Source organism: Nothoprocta perdicaria, unplaced genomic scaffold (assembly GCF_003342845.1).
Source record: "Nothoprocta perdicaria isolate Ctin4 unplaced genomic scaffold, notPer1 scaffold_104, whole genome shotgun sequence".
In the NCBI taxonomy this organism is placed as follows: Eukaryota; Metazoa; Chordata; class Aves; order Tinamiformes; family Tinamidae; genus Nothoprocta; species Nothoprocta perdicaria.
The window spans coordinates 1,842,900-1,866,716 of NW_020454139.1; the positions used below are offsets into that span (position 1 = coordinate 1,842,900).

At 38.8% G+C, this 23,817-nt stretch overlaps 1 protein-coding gene across 1 annotated transcript in view; it reads left to right on the forward strand.

The window, feature by feature from the left end:
* Nucleotides 1-23,817, forward strand: part of ADAMTSL1 (ADAMTS like 1) — a 388,396-nt gene that overhangs the window by 320,860 nt on the left and 43,719 nt on the right. The window contains exons 16-18 of the mRNA XM_026044037.1: nt 2,180-2,309; nt 16,555-16,765; nt 22,817-22,996. Of these exons, the coding sequence (XP_025899822.1) occupies nt 2,180-2,309; nt 16,555-16,765; nt 22,817-22,996 (521 nt within the window). The remainder of the gene's footprint in view (nt 1-2,179; nt 2,310-16,554; nt 16,766-22,816; nt 22,997-23,817) is intronic.

Below are 23,817 nucleotides of genomic sequence, written 5' to 3' on the forward strand. Positions count from 1 at the left end.
TTTCCATACCTCTGAATCATCACTTTGATCTTGGGGTTAGGTCTGTACTGGTGATCGCTGCCAAGTAACAGACAAGTATCTTCAGCATGGTGACATATCCCATCGGTTAGAGATCCATCTCTTTTCAGCAACCAGGACTAGTCTTTGTTAGAGGAATTCATATGCCTCTGCCACAAAATAACAAATCAACATATCAAACAGAAAAATGACTGAGTTGGAAAATCCTGAGTATGAAAGGACAGAGAATATATTTATGTGAAAATATTTGTGTAGTTTCCACTTCAAGAGAAGAGTTACTGATTTTTTTTTTTCTTTCAGTGGCCTATCCTTAAAATTTTCAAAAAGTATCTTGGGAGGTTTTTTGAGTATCAAAATGGCTGAGAAGTATGGAAAGACACAGCTGTATTGGCTGACTTCAAGGACTTCAAATAATTTCCACATTAATGTCCACGTCCCATAAATTTCTTCCTCTTTTTTTTTTTTTTTTTTTTTTTTTTTTTTTTTTTGGTCCCTCTCTTCAGCACCTGCAGATAGGAGGTATATTGGAGATATATTTCCCTATATTGGAGAGTTTCTATGCAGGCCTGCACAAACTTGTACAACTTCAAAGGAGCCAATAAATTGCTCAGCATGCCATTTTGCTCTAAGGCTCTTCTCAGCCTCCAGGAGAACGAGGGAATGAGTCCATGAATGATTTGGGGAATACAAATCCTTCAATCCTGTAAAATAATATAATATCATTGTTTGCCTGATGGCATGCACTCTGGCTTAAGATACAGCAAAAGATATTGACAGTCTTCTTGTACTGATTACATTGCTCTTGTAGTTGTTCAAGGTTATCCAACATTTTATGGGTGTGTTTGTGTGTGTATGTGTGTATACATACATAAACACAGAAACATATATAAATAATAGTGTTCTCAAAACATTCTGAGATATTTTGGAAAACTAATTCTTGCTTTTAACTAGATGGTGCAATTGCTAGTTCAGCTCATCTTTGCTGACCTCTGAAGGTCACAAAAGGAGTGTAAAGAGCACACTTTGCTAAAACACTGTAGATTTTTAGTTAATTGAGGCAAATTAGTATCCATGGACCTCTATACACATAGGGTGTGCAGTGTTGCAAAGTCTGGTCTTCTGGCTTTCTAACCTTTTGATCCGAAAGATTGTAATAGCCCTATTTTACATAKAGGACGTGTGCTATAAGTAACCGTCATGCCTAAGAGCACAGGAAAAATTTGGTATCGAGTATTTCCTAAATTTAGCATAATGACCAAGTCTTCCAACTTCCCGTTTAATCCCAGAAGGTACCCATGTTTCTACTTAAGCATTCAGATATACCCTATRGTTTTGCACATCCAGCGGAGGTGCTGGTCTGTGGATGTAGGACATCATTTGAGTGATAAGCGAATTGTTTGTTTTACTTTACTTTTGCATTTAGAGCAATCATACCTTAAAATTGCTTAAAATATAACGTGCAGTTTTAGGCCATCTTCACAACCCAGTCCACCCACTTAGTTGTATTCCTAGCAAAAAGATCAGTGACTAGAGAACATTAGTATTTTAAAATGTACTTTTATAACAGTAAAAGACACAAGGTAAATGAACCTAGACACTTGCCACCATATCTGAGTTGGGTTATAAGGCTAAGAGCCAGGTGGAAGTTCAACCTCCATTATACTAATATAATTGCATATTTTCTATCCTCCTTCCCAACCATCTGGGATAATCAATTATATTAGTATAATGGAGGTTGAACTTCCACCTGGCTCTTAGCCTTGAACACATGAACAATGAACAATGTATGACCATAGATGGGAAACTACAGGAACTGCAGTTAGATTGTATTTTGGAGGAGAGTTTGTGTGAGTATATTTTTGTTGTTGCTGTTTGTTTTTTTTGTTTGTTTGTTTTTTACAAATGGAGGAAAAGGAAGGAGCTATAAGAATTTTCCCTGATCAGTCAGAAAAGATATGCAAGGTAATCCGCGGAGACCTAGTGTCAAGCACCTCATTACCTTTTGGGAAGCAGCCTTGCCTTGGCTGCAGTGTATGAACTGGCAACCTTCAGTCTTCCGATGTGCAGCAGCCTGTCTGGATCCCTGATGGTGCCTTTTCTACCCTTCACTGCCTGCATGGGTGTTTCAGGCTGGCTACTGATGGTGTGTTGCTGTGTGCAGGTATCCAGGAGGCTGTGGTGACCTGCCTGAACAAACAAACCAGAGAGATCGTGGATGAGATGCTGTGTATAACCAGTCGCCGTCCTCCGCAGCTCCTGAAAGCCTGTAACCTGGAGCCCTGCCCACCACGGTAGGTTTCTTTATCTTATCTCAGGAATACATTTTTTCCCCTGATTTTTGGATAGGAATAATCATTGTGTCAAGTTTAGAAAGTTATCTGCAATCTCTGTGTGAGGCTCGGATGTTTGGGCTGGTTGGATAGGATGCTTAGGTCTGGGCATTACTGAAATTTCTTCGACAGCTCATAGGTAAATCTCAGGGCAGATTGTAGCACTACAGACTCGGAGGTCTGGTCTCAACAGAGCCTCTGTTGACACCTGCTTGGGATTCGTTTTAATTTAGGTGAACTGGGCACAGATATGTCAATGAAATTCTGCTTGCAGTATTTGGAGGAGATAATCTGTGGTAGTCTTGCCATCTGTACAGTGCAGCTAGGGCAACTTTGTTAATGTAAATGATAATATCAGTTCTTGCTTAGAATAATCCTTTAGTGGATTAAAGTATTTTAGTGGATTTTGAAGCTTCTGTGAACAAAGAAAAACCTTTAAAAAAGTGTGGAATGACTTTAGTTTACTGTGTTGTCCAGAGGCTTTTAAACAACACTAGCAGTATGAAAAAAAAGACCTTTAAATAAAAACTAAATGTCCTTGCAGGCTGTGACCACAAGGCAGGAGAAAGATACTCAAGATTTATGAGGACTTGAGCAGAATAGATTTAATAAGGAACTTATGCTCCACGCTGTACAGGGAGCCCCAGGAACCACATGGAGTGGTCACAGACRGACAGCTGCTGGAGATCTGGGTCCATTACATGGGCTGGACACCCAGGAGAAACTGARCTTGTATCCTGAGGGCCTCTCAAACCTGCTAGAGCTGTTTCCATATCTCAGCTGTGCCCTCCTTGGGACATTCTTCCCAAGAAGCTGCCAGATGTTATGGACAGACTCAAGGACTCCAACTGGCCCTACTGGCAGCTGGGTCAGAGTGCAGTTACACACTGAGGCTGCTGCCATGTCCGCTGCCCGTCACTGATTCCCAACAGGAGCTGCAGGGCTCCTCAGAACCCAGCCTGTCAGGTAGTCTCAGGTTGCGAGGGTTTACAGCCTCTTCATGCTGCAGTCTTGTTAACTGAGTAGTACCAACCATGGTAAMAGCATCAAAAGGCAAACTTGAGGCTGCTTAGCTATTCAGGCCCTGCAGTCAAATATTTTATGCATCAACTCCACTTTACCCAGAATTACTGAAAGTTTAAGGAGAATTATGCAGCTTCCCCCTTCACAGAAAGAAGAAAGTTTGTAGAATCCCGACCATAAGAACTGCAGAATTGTTTTTCTGCATAGATTCACATTTATGTCTCTTCATAACAGATAACAGCTATATTCTGTTGTAAGTTTCCTTTGTTTACTTAGAACTAGACCTCTCAAGTCTTCAGATGTTTGCACAATATACRTATTATATTTTTTTGCAGCTGTACACAAGTTCATTTACTGTCTTACGGTAACGTGGCAGACTTGAAATAGATTTATTTATAACTTTGGACTTTTTAGAAGACTCAACGTTGCCAAAATGGTAGATATTCTTTAAGCAATATATTGATAATGTGTGTATATATGTTTAGATGACAACAGGCTATTTAGAGTTAAATGGACACCTTTATTTATCAGTTTGATATACACAGAGAAAAAAGTCATTAAAAACTATATATGAATGATAAGAATGATGAAGATGGAAATAATAGCTTGATTGAAAGATTTTGAGTTCTATGACAAGAAAGACTGATGCTTTTCACCAAAAGAAGATTTACTAAGGAGAATATTGCCACTCTGTATGATTTCATTAAATCTTCTRTATTACTCATGATAGAACACTAATATTTTAACTAATGCTTGAAAAGAACCTKGTAGGTGAAAACTGCTATGTAACTGATAGGTATCAGTATTACAGGAGCCAAGAGTGTGTGGTGGGAAATTGACCACCCCTCAGTTCTGACAGGGAAAATAAATATTCACTGTTAAAAACCAAAACAGAAGCTAAGGCAGGCTCGAGCAAGCCACTATTCATGTGAGTTCTGTTATAAAAGTTGCCTGAGAATTTCTCTATGTACTTTTTGAACTACCTGTGTGATCCATCCTGCTGCAGCTACTTGGCTATCAGTACAGAGCTGGTTTACAGCTGCCTTGGGCCTGACTACACTGTGCTTCAGCTCATCCACAATAAGATAATCATACTGTAGGTGCAAGTCAGGCAGGAAGAGGCCAAGGAGCTTTTGTCCACCTCCAGGGATGCGTTTGAGAAAATGGGGAAATAATTTCATTCCCTGGACATACATCTCTTCCACCCCCAGCCCCCACAGTCTGGAGGAAATTGCCTGTCTGCAGAGATTTAAGTGGCACAGGATGAAGAACAGTAAATGTACTGCAAAATGGCTCCCCTGGTAAGAGCAAGGAGGCCTAAAACTCGCACTGCAGGGAGCATTACTGATGGAGAAGGAGGCAAGAAGGAAAATTGATGCATCTTCCATTTAGCTGCAAGCCAGCTGTAACAAGTCAAGTTACTTATTTCCTATATACTTTTGAAGCACCCTGAATGCCAAGTGGTATCCTATTAAATATGCTTACTCATAATCATTAAGCTCATATTATTTAATATTTAAATATTATTATTTTACAGTTATTATTTACAACAATCTTAAGACTTGCGAAGAGAACAAATGAGGAAAATTAAAAAGGTTTGAGGGTTTCTTCTTAATCAGAAGATGATGATCCAGGATTCTAACTTAAGATGACATTGATGAAAGTATCACTGTTACATAGTCACAAGTCCAAAACCTGACATGTAGTTTTAACTTATCTATGACAAAGGTTACCAAAATGAAGTCTGTGAACCACTTGAAGTTCCCAAATTTTTTACTAATGGCCTAGARAAACTGGCTGGTTCTGTTGGCTCTTTGCTCTGTTTTCCAGCTGTTAAATTGCATTAACAGCAACTAAAATATAAAAAGCACTTTCCTGAAATGTCTGTAAGATGTAAGTGACTTGGAGTACACAGTTCTGGAGGGCAGGTGAGGAAATCTACTGGAGAGGGCAACCAAGAGACTGATGAATGCCTTGGAAAACATGTGGGCGTCGTCTACTCCATGAAGAAATCTCACCTAAGAAAATGAAAATTCTCTCCTGATATACTTAGAGAAATAATTCCAATAAAACTTCTGATATCAAAACAGCAGAGCATGGCTTTGTCTAGAATTTAATACACTTTAAGATATTGTTTAGTTTAAGAGTGAAAGTATTTTAAGAATTAGAACTTCTAATCATAAAGAAGTTTGTGCTGCGGTACTCTTGGTTGTATGTGTCATTTCCCTTAGCATCTCAAAGGGAGCATAATTTAATTACCTACACTTAAATAAAAGCTCTATTGAACAAGAGAATCTAATTAGATTTTGTCAAGAATCTCAGGACAACTGAAGGCAGATCACATAGGTTATTGTTTTTATTTTTTTCTTTTGGTTTTGCTTTATTTTTCATATTGAACAGGGAAGATAAATTTTGATAATGGCTCTCCAGTGTTGCTGTCCTCTGTGTGTTGCAGATGTTCCTTGCTAAGAATGAAAGTAGAAAGACTAAAAGATTTCAATACTCAATTAACATTTCATTTTGAAATTTATGGTTTCACTGTCCTAATTTTAAAGATTTTTTTTTTTTAATTCCAAGATTTCTCTTGTCTCTCCTGCATATGCTGAAATCTAGAATATACTGGCAACACTTCAGGCTATAAACCTGAAAGATGACAGTGCTTCTATAGTACCTGAAATAATTTTGTAATTTATGTTGAAATTCTGGCCTAATGTGTTAGTACATTGCTATTCTGAGTCCATGTAAGAGAGAGACAAAACAAAATGAAAGAAGTCTGTCTTCAAAGAGTCGTGGCTATATGGAGTCAGCAAAATCTAATGCCATGAATTCTTACAAAAGATTTTTGGAACAAAGAAAAGTTGCACAAAAAAATTGGCTGATTTTATCCATATTCAATCCCTGAAGCTGCTGACTTTCCTGTGGTTTTAGACTTTGCGAGATTTTTTTTTTTGCTTGCTGTTACAAGAACAATGGCAGAAAAAGAGCTCAGTCCCTTTTCTTTTGGAATGCAGTAAAACAAAATTTCTCAGTGCACACTGAAGGTGGAAATAGTTAAACACCATGGAGCTGGTTGCTGAGTTTGTAGTTAGTAATTAGTAGGTATAGAGTAAAATTTCRTGTCATAAAGATGGTATACCATTCTGTTACTTCTGTAAACTATATCTTTTGCTTTGATATGTTGTGAGACAGTATACCCTTTCCCCAGAGAGAAACGAATAAAGATTATGACCATTGTAATTCAGCCATTAAATTTATATCAACAGAGATACAGCACTTCCTATATTACATAGCAGTACTTGAGCACAGCATCAATCTTCCCAGAAGCAAACAAAGAATAGTTGCTCAGCATTGAGAAGTTTCTTCTTTGATCTCTGAAATGTGAGGGCAGATCGCTCCGTTTTGCCAATTCCTGTTTGTGTTCTAAATTGCTCTAAAAATATTCATCAGAAAAAAACTTATTTCTGTATTGACTTACTGTTTTTGACAACAAAATCACTCACATTCAAAGTGTCTTTCTTAGCCTCTGCAACCCAAAATACAGAGGAAGTTGTAATGACATGTAATTGCCCTTTTTTCATAAAAGCAGCAGCATCATGAGCAGTTCATGGTAAGCCAACATACTCTAGCAAAAGAGAGAAAAAGATTGGCATACTATGTTAGTCATCATAGCTGCTCAATAGCTTGGTCAATGTGTGTTGAAAAGATTTGGTAAACATATATGGAGGAGCAGGGRGAGACGCAATGCAATGAAAGCCACATGACTAAGAATGGAGGAAATTTCGGGCGATTTCTACAGCTTGATTCCTGCTTATTTTCAAAACTGAATTTTTATTCCTGTGCAGCAAGGAACAGCTGACTGTACAGAACTGATAAACAGTAAAGAAAAGTCACACTGTTCCAGAAATAGCACAAGATACCACCTCAACACTCTCCCTCTTCTTCATCAAGCTTTTTGTTGTTACCTAGAGCAGATTCTAAACCGTCTGTATGATTCTGCTATCTAAGTGAAGATAAAGTTAACCTCGACCCTAGATCATTGCCCAGTGTCTTTTTTTTTTCTCCATCTGCTTCTTCTGTTTTTATGTAATATATTACCTGTTAATCATTTAATATTTCTTTGTTGGGTGTCATACTGCCCATCTGTTTCATCCTGTTTCATGTAGTCAAACTATAAAGGAGAAAAAGGAATCAACATGTTTCTTTATGTATTTGGAGATGGAAGGCATTAGGTTGATGGCAGGTCAAACTTGGTGGAAGCTGTGCTCCCAAACCAGAATCTGAAATGAATTCAATATGTGTTGAAGAGTTGGAGCTTTCTCTGATCCATTAAAGGTGACCTCTGTGTGTGGGCAGGTGTCGAATGCATATGTGTTTTGTGTTACCCAAGTGAAATATTACAGCACCTCTGGCTAGTTCATGAAAAAGATTTATGCATCATTGTGTTAACAGATACTGCTGTATAGCTTCATTGGCAGGAGATATCAGTTCTTGTTTTGTTGCAGGTTATTTTTCCCCCAAAGGAAATGAAAGTTAGAGTTTGCATTAATGAGGTAATAATGATCTTCCTCTTTGTTCCACTGAAAGATTTGCAACCTTTCCTCTGCAACTAATATTTTTATTAGATGCATCTCTGCATCTAATATTTTTTCTATGGGATACATTTAAGTGCATTGTAAACCAAACTGCATTGACAAATCTAAGAAGCACTAGCGATCCAAGTAAGCTTCGTACTATCAGAAGACCACAACCATTTGCAAAGTAGGTTGGAGTATTACATGTCAGAAAAAAAAATAATGACCAGCAGGGTAGTTTCACCCTTATTTGAAGACTTTAGGTCAACAAGCAGTTTAAATGGGAATTGTTGACTCAGTGTAACAACCACAAACTTTAGCAGAATATCTCCCCACACACTTTTTTTTAAAGACAGCTCTATGCCAAAGATATCTAATTTAGCTGCTGACCCTATTATGTTGTGCAGACATATTCTGCATTATATTTAAAAAAAAAACTTTTTCTCAATGGATGCATTAGCTGTGATRGAACAGTAACTGCTTGTTTCTTGGCACATCTTCCTTGGGAGCAGTCACATAAAGTAGTGATGAGTGCCCATATACACTGTTCATTTGCAGCCTTGTATGTCACATTTAAATGTGAACAATAATGCAGCTTACAAGTTGCCAGGGTCAATGAAGCAGCTCTGGAGTCTCCCTCCTTGTCTTTCCTGATATCCCAACTTGTTTCCTAAACTAGCTCATCTAGTGTAAAATTTTTGAACTTCTTCTCTTCTGTTTTGGTATTTTTAATAATATGATAGTTCCTTCATTAGATGATAGCATTCATCTGTAGATGTTCCATTTCTGCTCATTTTCAATTCATATACCACTATATTCATAAAATATTAGARCATGCCTGTAAACAATCTTTAAATTTAATGACCTCCGGAAATGCCATATTTCCCTCCTACTTCAAAGGATGGCAGCCACACTTCATATTCCAAGTACTATATACTGAGATAGATAATTTTTTGTTACACAAATCTTAGGGTCACAAATCTTGCCAAAGCAGTATACCCTTGATTTGTAGCCTAATTTAACCAAAGCCCACCACAGGTTTTTATAGCCTGGTTTGTGATGAATATGTACTTATAGCCATGGTAGTATCTTAGCTCTAGAGAAGACAACTTCTCTCATTTTTTTTTTTCCTAGTAGTATTATCATTCTGGTTGCAGTCACCTTACTGCAGCCCACTTCTCCTTACCCTTGTCTTTTCTAATAACTGCAATAATAAATTCTTAATATTCACTACTCCATAATATTTTTATCATTTGGAGAAAACTTTCTCTTATTTCCACATTCCTTGCATTTACATCTTACTGTTGGTTTTCTCTCTCAGTTCTTTTAGTATTAAGTTACTGTTTCAGTAGGAGGATTTCAGTCCAAACAGAAAGATTTCCTAACAATGATGATGATAATGACTATGATTTTGCTCTTGAGCAAGTATGAAATCAAGTCAAAGTTAAGTTTTGTAGCATGGCAGCCAACATTAATTTCTTTAGTTAGCTTTTCCTATGCAATAATTTACAGGGTCTTGTGTCTTGCTGTTCATCAACATTTCTTTTAGAAAGAGTGAGAATGAAGAGCACCATTCCAATTATAGTCCTGCTATCTTATTGTAGTATAGTTTGAGTAATGTCCAATACTTTAAAACCAATAARTCTCTACTGATAAGAAGACAGAGGCAGTAGAAAGAATGATCAGGCAAAAGAAAAAAGAGTGATTTGACCACAGTAAATAAACTGTACAATTCTGTGCTATTCATATACATCATGATCACACATCAGATAAATGCATGAAGCATCTTCATTCATTTTGGAGGGAATTAAGTCTGCATAGAAGGGGCCAGCTTGATTAATCAAGGGGTCTACAAAGAAGGGCTGCCACATCTGCAACAGCAAAGCAAACTCTCCCGTTTGTGTCCATGATAATTTCTGCCTTCAGTAACGTGATCTCTCTTCCTATTAATTTCCTGGCCTCCCTGCAAACACTGCTGAACATAAACASTCTCATCCACAAAGCAGACTTTGCAGTGTGCACAGTTCCCATTAGGAATGTGACAAAGCTGGCTCACTTTAGGCAGTCGCCAGCTGCTAAACGGCTTTTGTCATTAGCAGCCATGAGGAGCATTTGAACTACTACCATAGCAGTACACAGCAGAAACATTTGTAATTGCTGCCTGACCATTACACAGATTTATATTGTTATAACCATATTGGATGGAGCTTTTGTTTTTATTTTTTAATTGTAACAGTTAAACTGTTACAGCTTTTGATGTGAAAAAGATTTTTCCAGCATGTCAGACAAATTTATTCTCTTCTTGTAAGGAAGCAAGCTGTACTGTATAAAGTCATTATTTTCTCCAAAGTCCAAGAAGCCAGTTTTTCATTATAGAGGAGAAATCTGCTCAACTGTCTAGATTCTGGACATGAATCTGCCTTGCTACAGCTATTTGGGTGCAGATATGAAGTGCTTTGCTACAAGTCTGCTTTTATACATTGCAGCTTTTTTGATGCCATCATACATAATTGTAAATTTTTGCTTTTATACCTTTTAAGTCAGCATCAGATCTTGGTAAACACTCCCATGAACCTGAGGACTTTACCATGGGTGTTTTTAATTTATATTGTTGTACCACAAGTTTTAAATATCCCCGTGTGAGGAGCTACTGCACATGGTGGGATCACTGCATGTCATTAGGAGGAAAAACAACTTTTATTCCAGAACAGTGAATCAGTTGCAAAATAGATTGCCAGTTATGGTTTTAGTTTCTTAAAGGGGGAATTGGAGACAAAATGCTGGGTCTGAATGTGTCTCTGAAACAAATTTTGCACTGCGTTACTGTCAGTATGTTGCAGGCATTGAAGAGGGATTGGGCATACATAGGGCTGGGAGTTTTCTGAGCTCAGCCAGAGTATCATAAATACGTAGTTATTCTTATGTGTTCTGCCTTCTCCCTCCACAAAGAAAAAAATGTRGAGGAAAACCTTATATGCCTGATTTTGAGAGACGGTCTGTTTGTACCTCCTGCTTTGGGGAAATAGTTCAGGAACAGTTCATCCTTGTGAAAATATTATCCCTGTAATTCTGCCAGGCAGGTCAACAAGAAGCTTGTGTTATCTTGTGTTTCTGTAGCAGCACTGGTTGCAAAACTTGGACTTGCTAGAGAATTACTTAAGACCACTTACTGTTATCTGAATATTATTTCATTGATGAACCTGTTAGTCAAGCCAGTGATATCTCCTTTCTTTATTTCCCCCACTAATCACTTCAGTAAAGACAGCCTTCAACTTGAGGAGAGCCTTGCTGAAATGAACAAAATCACATGAATATTGTTCCTACAGTCTAGGACATCAGAAACCTTGTGTATTTCTTTTTCAAGTCACTTGCATATATTTCAAACAATCTTGTATTAAAAATGAATCATTTTAGACTGTATTAAAAAGAACAAATAATAGTTTATTGCACTACTTTCTCACCCATAGAGCTTTTTCATTCTTTCATTTGGTAAACTTTTTGTCTATTGTTGTTATTGTTGCATTATCCATTTTGCATATAACATAGGCATAGGAAAAGGTGTTGGCTCGCAAGACAGAACCCAGCATGGACTGTATGGATGTGAAAAGTGCCAGAGGTGTTGGAGCACAAAGCCACTCTGGCATGGGCAGTGGGGTCTTAACATCTCCCTCTGTTTCTGTCCAGAAGAAACACATCAAAGTGCCTCATTAATCAATGAGAGCCATTTACTTGATACATTGGTGCCTCTGGTGCTTTTGATGCTGCAACTGCCCCAATTTGTATTCCTTCCTATAACCCTCATTTAGTTCAGCCAATTACCATTGCAACAAAGCTGCTTCAAGCATTATGTGTGACATTTCTGTTCTATTCCTCTAGCCTTACAAAACTACTTAACCATCTTTCCGCCTTTACACTAATTAACTTCTGCTCTACAGMTGTTTCCTATCTTCACATTGGTCTTTTCAAAGGGGAAATCAAGGACCTACTTTATTGTATTTCATAGAAAACATAGAACATATAAAGTTCGTGCATGATGACATCTAAACTTGAGCCACAAGCTGTTGCTCATCTGCCTGTCACCACTAATTTGATCYGTATCAAAGACAACCATCACTGTCATTTGTGTCACTGCCTCTATTATCAAACATGCAGAAGTCCCTTGTAAGGTACTTTTTCATAGCCAGTTTGTTAATCCCACAAAGCAATTTTCTGCCAAAATAGTTCATTTAGCTCATGTTGCCCTTGCACATTCCTCTACTGTTCATGAATTCAGTGCCTGCAAAAGTCCTGCAAAAGACCCACTGGACAACCTCCCACTCAAAGCAGTGGCAGAAAAACACAAAGTTTCTTTTCTGACCTGCTGTAATAGGTGCTCTTCTTGCCTTCAAGTCAGCATGCAATAGGATTTGTTTTCTGTAAGGAGCCATACTTACTGCTGGAAGCATTTCAAAAGGTGACCCCATATATCAGCAACGAAAATTGTCATTTGTAGAGCTTTTGCATACTTCTTCTATTTAATCTCTGTTCTTTTTCAACTTCTGAGTTCCTCCTATATCTTTCTCTAGATGGTTTTGGTATATAAATATTGGCTCCCTGCCATGGTTAGCTATAATGGGCTGCAATGTTCATTGATACTGATAAGCATACAGAGTCAGTCCAGGCTGCTTTTATCAACTCCCAAAGCTCCTGTATTAAACCTTTGATCTGCCTGCATGTATTGGCAGACCTGGCATATCTTTTCACAGATTGTTCTCAATTGCAAAGAAAATCTTTTTTGAAGAAAAGTACATCCTTCTCCCTTTTGCACAAAGATRTCTGAAATTTTCTCTGCCTGTTGCACTTACCAGTTCTGCTCCCTTGTCAGATAAGTAATACTGAAAATCTGACTAGAGTTGTTGTTTTTGCTGGAGCTGCTAATTTAATAGTACCTTAACCTTTCTATTTTATTTCTTAATCAATACCAGCTTTGTTTTCAAAGATTAATTAAAGATTTTTTTTCTGAGTTGTGTGTATATTACATATAAATTTGTAATATTTTCTGTAGTCACAGTATTAATAAGATGGTTTTGTAGAGACTCATATCCACATTCGAGCCTAGATGGAGGTCTTTGCTCTCACACTTCATTTTCAAATGAGTCTGATCTTACAGGGGAGTAACTGAACAGCTGGGAAAAAAAAGAAGGGAAAAGAAAAAGGTTAGTTATAGTTAAGTTCTTTCTCACCTTTGAGGTCTCTTTCTTTGAAAGGTGTTTAATTATAGGGCCAGGAATGGACCTAGGAATGTCCATCTCAATCCTGTAACCTCACAACAGGAAACATCACTTCCTGTAAAAGATGAACACTAAATCCCTCTGCTGTCCAAAATTTAAGATAGCTAAAGATCACCTTCCAGGTGGTATTTAAAACCYGAGACTGAGGTTACTGAATCAACCCAGTACAGATTTTCTAAAGGTCTTCCCACCTATGAAGTAGGAGGATTTTCCACAAGCAGAGTTCCAGTCCTCTAGCACAAAAGGAGGAGACTGAATGTCTACACTTGCATTAGACTTGTCAGGTTCCAGACCGCTATGGGATGTGCAGACTGGAAGAGAACAAGAGAAAGGGCAACGCTGATGTGTGTGACTTTTGCAGTCTGTGGCATGTGCATCTACCCAGCTGCCACGCAAGTCCTTGCCCCTTGTGAAATGTCTCTATGTAGGCAGGTGTCAGATATTAAGAAAGATGTTTCCAGTAAAACCTCTCGCAAAATCAATGGATGTTTAACTTAGAAATAATAAAAGACCTTTTTTTTTTATCACTATCATATGGTTTAACCACACAAAAATTACAACAATTTCATTTTTTTTTTTTAGCAGTAGTTTGGGAGGTCCTTGTGTAGAAAGCTGTTTACTTTTCCTGTGCACTGCTTGTTTTTTGTTGGCAGTGTTTGAAAGGATTCTGTCAGGTGAAAAGTCATATGTCTCTAGAAACTCTTTACTTATATACACCTAACAGCGTAGAATGCCTTTTTAAAAAGTATTTATATGTATATATATATGCTTACTGTGCACATAGGGACTGATCCATAGCCCGTAGTGCTCTGGCTCCACAGTGTTTTGGCTCCAAACTGTACTTTTTTTTAACTTCTGCATCATTTACTTTTTCCAGGCTGACTGTGGGGGTGCGAGAGCACTTTGTTCTGGAGACCCATGGCTCCACTGGAGCAGCAGCTCTACTTCTGGCAGCTGCTCCTGCCAGGAACAGTTGGTTACCAGCTGGCGTAACGTTCTGGTCTAGCAGAATGATTATGTGGCCCCTAGTTCCTGTAGCAAYAGCACAGAAATTTCAAAACGGAGGAAACGTTGCATTGTCCTCCCCATCATTATTTGTAACATGCTCATGCCTAGAGGCTGCTGCCAGGCTCAGTTCCATTGGGCTGGACAGGATATAAAGACATCCTAAGAGATCACATTTGTCCTAGGAGCACTGACTGCCTAACTACACCCTGTGGACAGAGCCCATGAGAAGAGAAAGTAGTGTTAAAACTTGCAGACAAAGATGGGAGAAGAATATAATCGAGCACCTGTTGGACTCAGGGGGATTGCTTAGGTACTTACAGGAAAGTCCCTTTTTAGCAGTTCTGGTCTCACTTGATCCTTTGGGTCTTCACCTGAACTGCATTAATACAATATGATACTGCTAGTTTTTATTCTGTCACAAGAGAGAAAGCTCTTTTCTAATAAAAATTATATTTGTATCTTGAATCTGTGATTACAGCTAAAATAAGCTGTGTTTTAGGACCATCCTCTGCTCACAGTACATTTCCAGATAAAACTTTTTTTATATATGTTCATCTGAAATTTGTTAATGTATGTGTATTCTGCTTCTAACAGAATAGCACTATTCAAAGTTAGTGATTAGTATCATTAATATACACAAGCCTATTTCAACACACGTGAATTGTCACTTTCTTCTGTTAGTCATCCCTAAATGTCTCTCTGCTTTCACATTAATATTAGCAGTTTTCCTTCAACAAGTTTAAAAGGGTAATGCATGTCTTCAATCTTTCATACTCATAGGAAGTATGAGAACTTCCCAATTTTAGTCCCAACAAATTGGGAATGTTTTGGGGGTCTAATTTGTGCTTAAATATACGATTAGCAATTAGGTATTTAGAAGATTGAGTAGGTAACTCAYGTGCTGATAGACATAAAGCCAGAATAAATTAGGGGTTTAGGGTACCTATCTTACACAATTCTGCTGTAAGAAAAGCTGCAAGAACATTGTTTCTCTGTTACAATGTCTCGATACAGCTTTCACSCCGGAAGAGAAAAAAAAAAGGATAAAAATAATGCTTCACATGAAAACTATCAATCTCTTCACTGGATTTTAGAAAGCAATACAGGAAGTACCACTTGATATCTATGTAACACTATAGAAGTTAATGGGGACTATGAAAGTACAAGGGGAAGAGAGATTCTGACCATGTATTTCCTGGGCCCCTGTAAGCAATTTCCTGTTTAGATCAGGAACTGGCAACAAACTAATATTAGGGCATTAGATGCAACCTGCAACAGAAAATTCTAACATTAGAAAACAATTCCTTTCTTTTTACTGGAAAATAACATTTCTTTCTGGAAGAAGAAAAGTGACACCCTCTTCTGCAGAAGCCAAGAGCTCCAAAGAGTTTCTGTGGTGTGATAGCCACTGAGTTGTGACCTGCCAACAGAAATACTGTGCATTTATACCAATAACAAACAATGAGTTGCTGAAGGCAACTGCTGTTACCTTCACTTGAATAAAAATCTGGCAACTGATATGACTATGGATATGTATGCCAAATAGATCCTGATTTAAAAAAATGCCTTCTTTTCAGCACCTACTCAAGTATCTTAATCGAGATCATGCCAAAAGTACAGGGTAGCTGATACCCACATTAATTCTGACTGACAATTTTATGGAAAAATCTGTTTTAAGTCTGCTCTCCCAAGTTCATTCCTATGGAGAACATATTCCAGCTTATCTTAACWTGCTTCTAAATATCACTCTTATGCCATAGTTAAATATCTCCTAGAGCATGTAAAGGCCACTTCAGTGGAAAGCCTGGAAAGAGACCGTGGTAGCCCCTATCTTGGTATGTAGTATGTGTTTGTTGTTGGAAAAGGTTAAAAACATGTCCATGGTTGTTACTGGGAGGGCAATGCCAGGTCATTTAGGAAAGAGTGTATTTCAGGACCAGAACATCTGTATCTGTCATCTACATCTCAAGAACAGTGTCTTTATCATTCAGGATGATACCCATGGCAATGACGTGCATTTGATTAGATGTGTTCAGTCTTGCAGCACATCAACCAGTCTCTTGTCCAGCACAGACTTTTATTTAAGACACAAACTTGTTCACATGATATGGCAGGACTTTTAGGGACTTGGAGTTCAAGAGCTCTTGGTAAGAACYGGAAATGTTGAGGTACAGTAAATTCTCTTCTGAGTTTCATCATACAACTACCAAAAGGAAGACCATGATCAGACAAGGAGGCTTCTCTCATTTTTGCCCCTGCACTGYGTTTGTCACTGTAACAAGTTGAAGTAACCTTCTTCTGTGTCTAAAGATTTCTGTCCTGACCCCCTCACAGATGGGAGATTGGGAAATGGAGCACCTGCAGTCTTACCTGTGGTGTTGGTCTGCAGACAAGAGATGTCTTCTGTTCTCACCTACTATCAAGAGAAACCAATGAGACCGTGATTTTGGCAGATGAATTGTGCTATAAACCCAAGCCATCCCTTGTGCAAGCCTGCAATCGTTTTGACTGCCCACCATCCTGGTACCCCACAGAATGGCAAGAGGTAAGAATGTCTGAAGTAATAACTTCAGGTGAGAAGCCTCCTCCTCAACCTCCATAGTAATAACCATATGTTAAGCAGTTAACATGAGGAACTGTATGCTTTGTCATACTAGCACTGAAATTTCTGTGTCTACAGTGGACTTGTAGAAGGCATTATGTCTTTGGAAGGCAACTTGAAAATCTTTATTTTTTCTAAATTACCAATGAAATAAATTTATATACTGTCATCTCATTGCAAATGAAAACGCTTTTGCTATTCCAAACACTTAATAAYATTTACGTTCGACTTACTACTGCACAGGGATAAATTACTGTGTTCTGTTATCAAGAGGAAATGTAAAGTCTAGTGTCTGGTGGAGATGCCAGCAAAAGGTCTATTTAACCCTTAACAAGGCAGTGTGAGTGCCACTTCCACTTTCTGATGGGTGCAAAGATGACTCCATTCTATGAGTGAACTATGGGCATTTTGCACAGTGCTTACATATGCCCAGCAGGTCTCTGTCTATAAAATTTATCTGTTGCTTAAGAGTTAGGGAGATGTTAATGTAGTCATCTAACAAAACTGTTAAATTTGTTAAGCTGTAATTCAGGGAGAAGCTTTGGGTTTGGGCAGCTATCCTTGTAACCAAAATTTATTCCAGCTTGATGTTCTATCAAAGCCAGATGACTAGCCCATGGCATTAGTCCTTTGTATAAAATGGTTCAATGATATTTAAAGTTTTATTGCTTTTTTTCTACTAAGATTCTCATGTACATATTTATTAATATTTCTAGTTTACACTGGTGTATTTGTAAATAGCAAATAACATTCTGCTAAAGCATGACATGAAAAAATCTTACATTTCAAAGTTAGGATGTACTAGAAAAAGGAGTGCCTAATCCAGTTGAAAGGCCTATTATTAACATAGCAATTTTCTGTACGTTTATCTGAACACAGTCAGAAGAGGCATATATAAGAGGACACTGAAAATTTGTCTGGAAAATCAATAACCATGGACTGTAGTTCACCCTAGAAAGGCACCTCAGTAGTTTCTGGTAGAGCAGTTTCCAGACTGTTATTTTTCGTACATCAGGCATTTTCTGCAAAACGTAAACACCAATATGTCTGCCTGTCTATACCAATAGGTCACCCATTTTTTTATTCCTTCTCAAGGGCCATCAATACATAGATTTGTTAAAAGCTGTAGTAAATCGTATGAAAGATGAAGCCCAGTGAAGGCTTTAATAAGCATGCTAATCAGGAATTAAGTCAAAATTTTTATAGCAGGTTCAACTTGATTGAGTTTATGAGTCAGAGTACAGAATTAACCTCTGTCTTTTGCCTGTCATTTTTGTTCTATGGTAGTATAAGTTTTCTGTCATGCTTCATCTTAGAAATCAGATTGAGGAATACTTTTTCTGCTATGAAGTATAAATTTCCTGAAGAATACCTAAACCTTGTATATTCAATAGTTCATGGACTCAGTATAGATTGTAGGAACAGAGGCACTATCTTTTTCCATATTTCAGCACGTGGTGGATATAATAGGTTTGTTATTGTAAGCACGTTATTCCATAATGAGATATATACAGGGCTTTGAAGCCATCTGGACCAAACTTTCTTAACAGACCCTTTCTATGAGCAATTGCTTAAAACATAAGGCAGACAGCTGCTGTTGTAGCCTAGGAGTTCGTGTTAGCTCAGCAGTCATCTGGTTTGGTCCTATGAGCGACGTGTCAGTGTCCCACTGCGATGGCTCCCTCCACACCGCTGTATTAGCTGCACACTTCTTGGTGCAGGATGGAGACAGAGCACCTGTGAAGGGATGCACGGCCACAACATAGCTCAGGTCAGACTGTAGCTCTGCTGTCCGTGCTTTTATGGGCTTTGCAGGATCGTTCTGCCTCACCTAGGTTTGCCTGAGGATGATCTGCATGGAAAATCCATCCCATCAGGCCAGCGGGGACCTGGGGATTGTTATAGCTGTTTGGCTAATGAAGTGTGCTAGAGAAGGGGCAATCCAGAGTAGATGTCAGTAATGCAGGCTCTCGGTGATTCCTCTCCTGAAGGCGTGTGCACAGCTGCCCGGTCCTGAAGTGCACAGCACAGCTGTGTATGTTTTTCTTAGGGAGCCTCCGGCAGCAGGAATCCTGCAGGGAGCCTCTGACAGCGGAAACCCTGCAGAAGGCTGCTTGGAAGCTAAAACCACAAACCTTGCACTGAGAAACAAATGTCATTTTAGGTATCCCCAAAGCCCTCATGGGGTGTGAGGTTCCCTCGTGGGAGKTGAGTGCCTCTCTTGCTCTAGGACTCTCCTTGAAAGCTTCACCAGCGATAGCATGAGCAGAAGTCTGCTTGCAGTGAGCCCAGCCTTTTTTACTGTTCTCATCCATGGAGCTTGCAATGCTTTTCAAAACACTGTCTCACAGCAGTTTTAAACAAACGAACAAACAAAAGATTTAAACTGCAGTGCCCAGTGTTTTCTTTTCCATGGCCCTTTATATTGGTTAAAGAAGAGCTGTCTGAATTAAATGCCTTTAAAAGCCCCAGTGTTCCTGGCAGAAAAACATCCAATAATTACCAGTTTTGTAACATTCTGAAAGATTTTTAAAATACCTCTTTACAGATTTGAGACTGTTTATTTTCAAACAGTTCTCTTTCTCAGCTCAATCCATTAGGATGTTTATCTTGTTTTCAGTAGTGTGTTTCTGGAGGAAAGTGAATATGAGCTTTCATTTTTACAAGCGCCTATAGACATCTGCTCTGCAGACCTCAAATGGGAGATATCTATTAATAAATCTTCATCTTTTCTTGTTTTATTATTGAATAAATGCCATAGTCTCTTATCCCAGTATTCTTTTTCTATTGTTTAGTTCTATTCTTGATAGTTCCAGGAGAGTTAAGACAAAAACTCATGCATGGGAAAACCGGAATCCTTTTCAGCTATTTCCTAGCTATTTTTCCCAAAATTTTAAAAASTCATTTCTAAATTTGCAAGTGGCAGGCTTTAGGAACGAGCTGAAAGACCCACAGAGAGAAAAATATCTATTCCATTTGCAGATGCTTTATCTTACTGAAGAGAAAAGATATAAGAAAAGCTGTTTTTGAGAGTAAAGTCAAAACCTGTGTTGCACTAATCCCACTGTGCTGAAGAGAGAGTAGTGCAAAATTATAACAGTTGGCCAAGCTTAGGTGAAGGGAGACCCTTTCTTTGATTGCCTCTGCAAGTAGGTGGACTGATTAGCAGCATTTTTTGAAACATTCAGCTAACTCCAAGGGCCGGTAGTCATTAGGGTGCAAAGCCACAACTGCCTAGTCCTTTCTTTTCCATTAGCCCTTTTTCCACAATTTTAAGAAGTAGCCGGCTTCTTCCCTACTTCCAAAATGATGAAAATGGTRCACTGCATGAATCCTGTGCTGTGTAGGCATATGCAAAGATGTCCAAGCTTGCGGTGAGGCACAGAGAAGGTCCTCTTCCCCCCTCTGCTTTCACTAATGCCTGTCAGTTATTTGCATTAGCTATTTTTGTCAGAGTTCTGCAAAGAAAAAGTAATTWAAGCAATGATTGCTGTGGGAGAAGCCAAGACTGCGGTCCCACCAGAAGTTTAAGATGACATATGCCAGTGCTTCTACCAAGGAAGCCAATAAAGTGCTGCGGGCAGCTCTTTCTTGCCCTTACAGGCACTCCTGCCTTACATCTCCAAAAATACTGCACAGTCACACCATGCTCCTGATTAAAGCTAGCCAAGAATATAATTAGCTCTAACCTAGATTAACATTTCAGTCCAATGCACTGCACAGCTGCACAAGTGCTTATGCCAGCACGTGAGGAAAGGAGCAGCCCAAAGCCAAGAATGAGTGCCCAGCAGAACTGATATGGAGAGTGTTAGCCTTAGCTTGCTTTTGCATAACCTGATGGTGAAACTAGGCGTAAGTACATGGAGTGATACCTTCCTGTAAGTCTCTAGCCTTGCAAAGTCTCAGATCCCCACCAACGCGAGAGATACAGGACCTGGCTCTGCTCTGATGTAGGAGGCAAGGGTATCAGGATACACTTCGYCTAGTCTGTTTGGCGGGATGAAACCACTTATCTCCTCCCTGAGATACAAGAGCACTTGGAACAGGGTTGTGTGATCTTTCTGAGCAGCAGAGAGGGGATTCCATCCATTGCTGGGATGGAATGTGACCAAAACAGGGTCCTCTAAGATCTGCTCTTACACAGAACCTGTAAATCCAGGCAGACATTGCTTTCATTACTTACTCCTTTTCTCAGAAACAAATGTACAGATTTGAGGGCTGGAGACTTGCACTAGAAAAAGATCGATGATGATTCCAGAATAATAAAGACTCTATCAGTAAAATATAGGTACCTGCAGTAGTTTTTATGCTCTAATCCAGTTTTGTCCTAGAAAAGCTCTTGTGAATGAGGAATCTTGTTACTGTGTTTGGCTCTCTCTGGCGCTTGGCAATAGAGTTCAGTGTTGAGTAGTTAATTATTCTTCCTGGGAAAAAGGCTGTGTGCATGATTGAAGGGCAAGAGACAAGAAAAAAATCTGTTTTGCCTTATTCTTTTATCTGGTAATGATGGAGAGGCAGAGGGACTTACTGGGATTTGTTTGATTGCTACAGGGAACATTTTTTGTTGTGTGCCTACAGCTTAAACCATTCTGGCTCTGGTATACAACTTCAGTCCTTAAGCAACCTTGAAATATTACTTTTAATCATGTTTCTYTTGACTTATTCTCTCCTCAGGAATGAATTGTCCTTCAATGAAAGGATGATAGATGTTTTCTTTTGTYGAAAACTCAAGATTTGTTTTACTTGCAAAATTTTTTTAAAAGCTTTTGAGCTTTGTAGTGTTTTAAGTGGGACAAAAACTATTTCTACTCATTAGAGAGCAAACCAAATTAAATATAAATATTCTTTCTTGGCAACATCCAAGGTTGTGCCTTCTGTTCTGTCTTTCAAGGAAAACATATATCCTAAAGATCAAGCTAGCATTAAAGCTTATGCAGTTCTTTCTAAGAGAGAAGGCCCTTTAATGTGAGCAAGATTTTATGAATAATTCCTTTTTGAACTACTTGAATGCAAGTTTTAACATTTCTTCAGGTGGTTTTCTGCTTCATAGGTGCTCTTCCCTGCTACAAGCTATAAGCAACTCCTTATAATTCCGGTGTAGCACAAGCTCCTTTGTCAAATGTGGAGAAATGGTGTTGAGCTGGCTGGCCTGAGCAGAAGAATAGGAGCCTGTTATCCACTAAAAGAAAAAGCTCCTCAGGAAACAGGACTGAGCCCCTGTGCTGCAAAAATGAGTTGGGGAAAGTGCATAAATCTGCACATCCAAAATGTCCTGCCTTGCATGGGTAGAAAATGGATGCAGGGGGTTATTTGCATGAAATAGAGGGGGAACCTGGATTCTCTAGATATTTATCACCCAGGTTTTCTTTGACTCAAATAAACCTGTCTCCTTACCTTTTGGAAGGAGTGCACGCTTCTGTCATGACAGCCTTAAATCTAAAAGGGCTGTGAGGTTACCTAATGCTTTGTTACACTAACCTAGTGATCCAGTTGTTGTGACGAACAGCAGATACACAGATTTCATATGAGTTCAGTGTTACAGAAATGCCGTAATGCAAGAGATCTTCAAACCTAGGAATGCAGGACTGGACAGTAAAGCTTTGGGCTGCATTAACAATAGGCTATATATAGGTCAGGAATTAGAAATGATAATATTACAAAGGAAAAACACAAAGCATTAAACTCATGAATTTTTTATTTAACACATACGGTTGTTTGAGGTTTTTTGGGGGGTTGTTTTTTTTTTTTTTTTTGGAGGAGAAGGTTTTATTTGAGGTGGTGTGGCAGGGTTTTAGGTTGTTTTGGTTTGATTTTATTTTGCTAAAACAAACTGCTTTAGTTAAATTTTCATTCTTGGTTAAAGAAGTTCTTTTGATTATATTTTCTATTTGGATAAAACTGCGTGTTAATTTCTACCCAAARCTATAATTAACTTTTGTTCCAAGTTTCCATGGTGAAAGGGTAATGTAGAGTGGCTAATTCCCATCTCTGCAGTGTTCACAGACATGTGGAGGGGGCATCCAGAAGCGTGACACACATTGCAAGCAGCGTCTAGCAGATGGGAGCATTTTAGAGCTTCCAGAGACCTTCTGCTCAGCCCCAAAGCCACTTTCCCAACAAGCCTGCAAAACCGAGGATTGTCCCAATGAGTGGCTTCTCTCCGACTGGACACAGGTATGTTRCTTGTATGGTGTCCAGTGCTGCATGTCCTTGCCAAATGGAGCTATTTTTTGCTGTTCTTAGAGGTGAAGTTCTTAGTCACTTTGGTTAAAGAATTCAAACATGCTTAGACTGCACAAATACCCAGTTTTGTCTTATAATCTGTTCTTATCGTCCTGGTAGGGAATATGCTCRTTGTCCCCTCTCTGGAGATTGCCTCCACAGATGTGGTTTAGCCATCCAGCCAAACCATCATGACCTTCCTTCTGGGCTAAACAGAACCCATGATCAAAACAATACATCCTTGACTCTGTCCCCACATCGCTTTGCTTCTGTTCATCCAAAGCATCCACAAAGAGTAATATTTACTTCCCCAGGCTAAACGCTTTTTCTTTCCGAAGCCTGGCACTGTGGATGCAGTTCTGATGTCAATAGTCTTTTCCTCCTGGGACCTCTCCAGCCTTCCCCTATGATGCTGAGATGAGAAGGGAAGAATCACTCCAGTCTGCGGTAGGCATATCATCATGCACAACACCAGGCCTCCAAGGTAGCATAGATTCTTTCATTCTTGGACACCACTTTTGCTAAATTGTCTAGTTACARCCTTGGCACTGCCCTGGCTTCCTTCAGTTTAGGGATGGCAAAACAAATTGCAGGCGTTTTTTTCAATCCCAGGTGGCTTGATAAAAACATCTGATATATTTTTGGCAGCGTAAGTCAGAATAAAATGTAGTATTTTAATATAATATAAATATAGTCTCTCTAAAATTTTAAAACTTTAAAATGTAGTCTTTTAATACAGCATAAAACCATAAAGCAAGCATAAAACCTGTCCC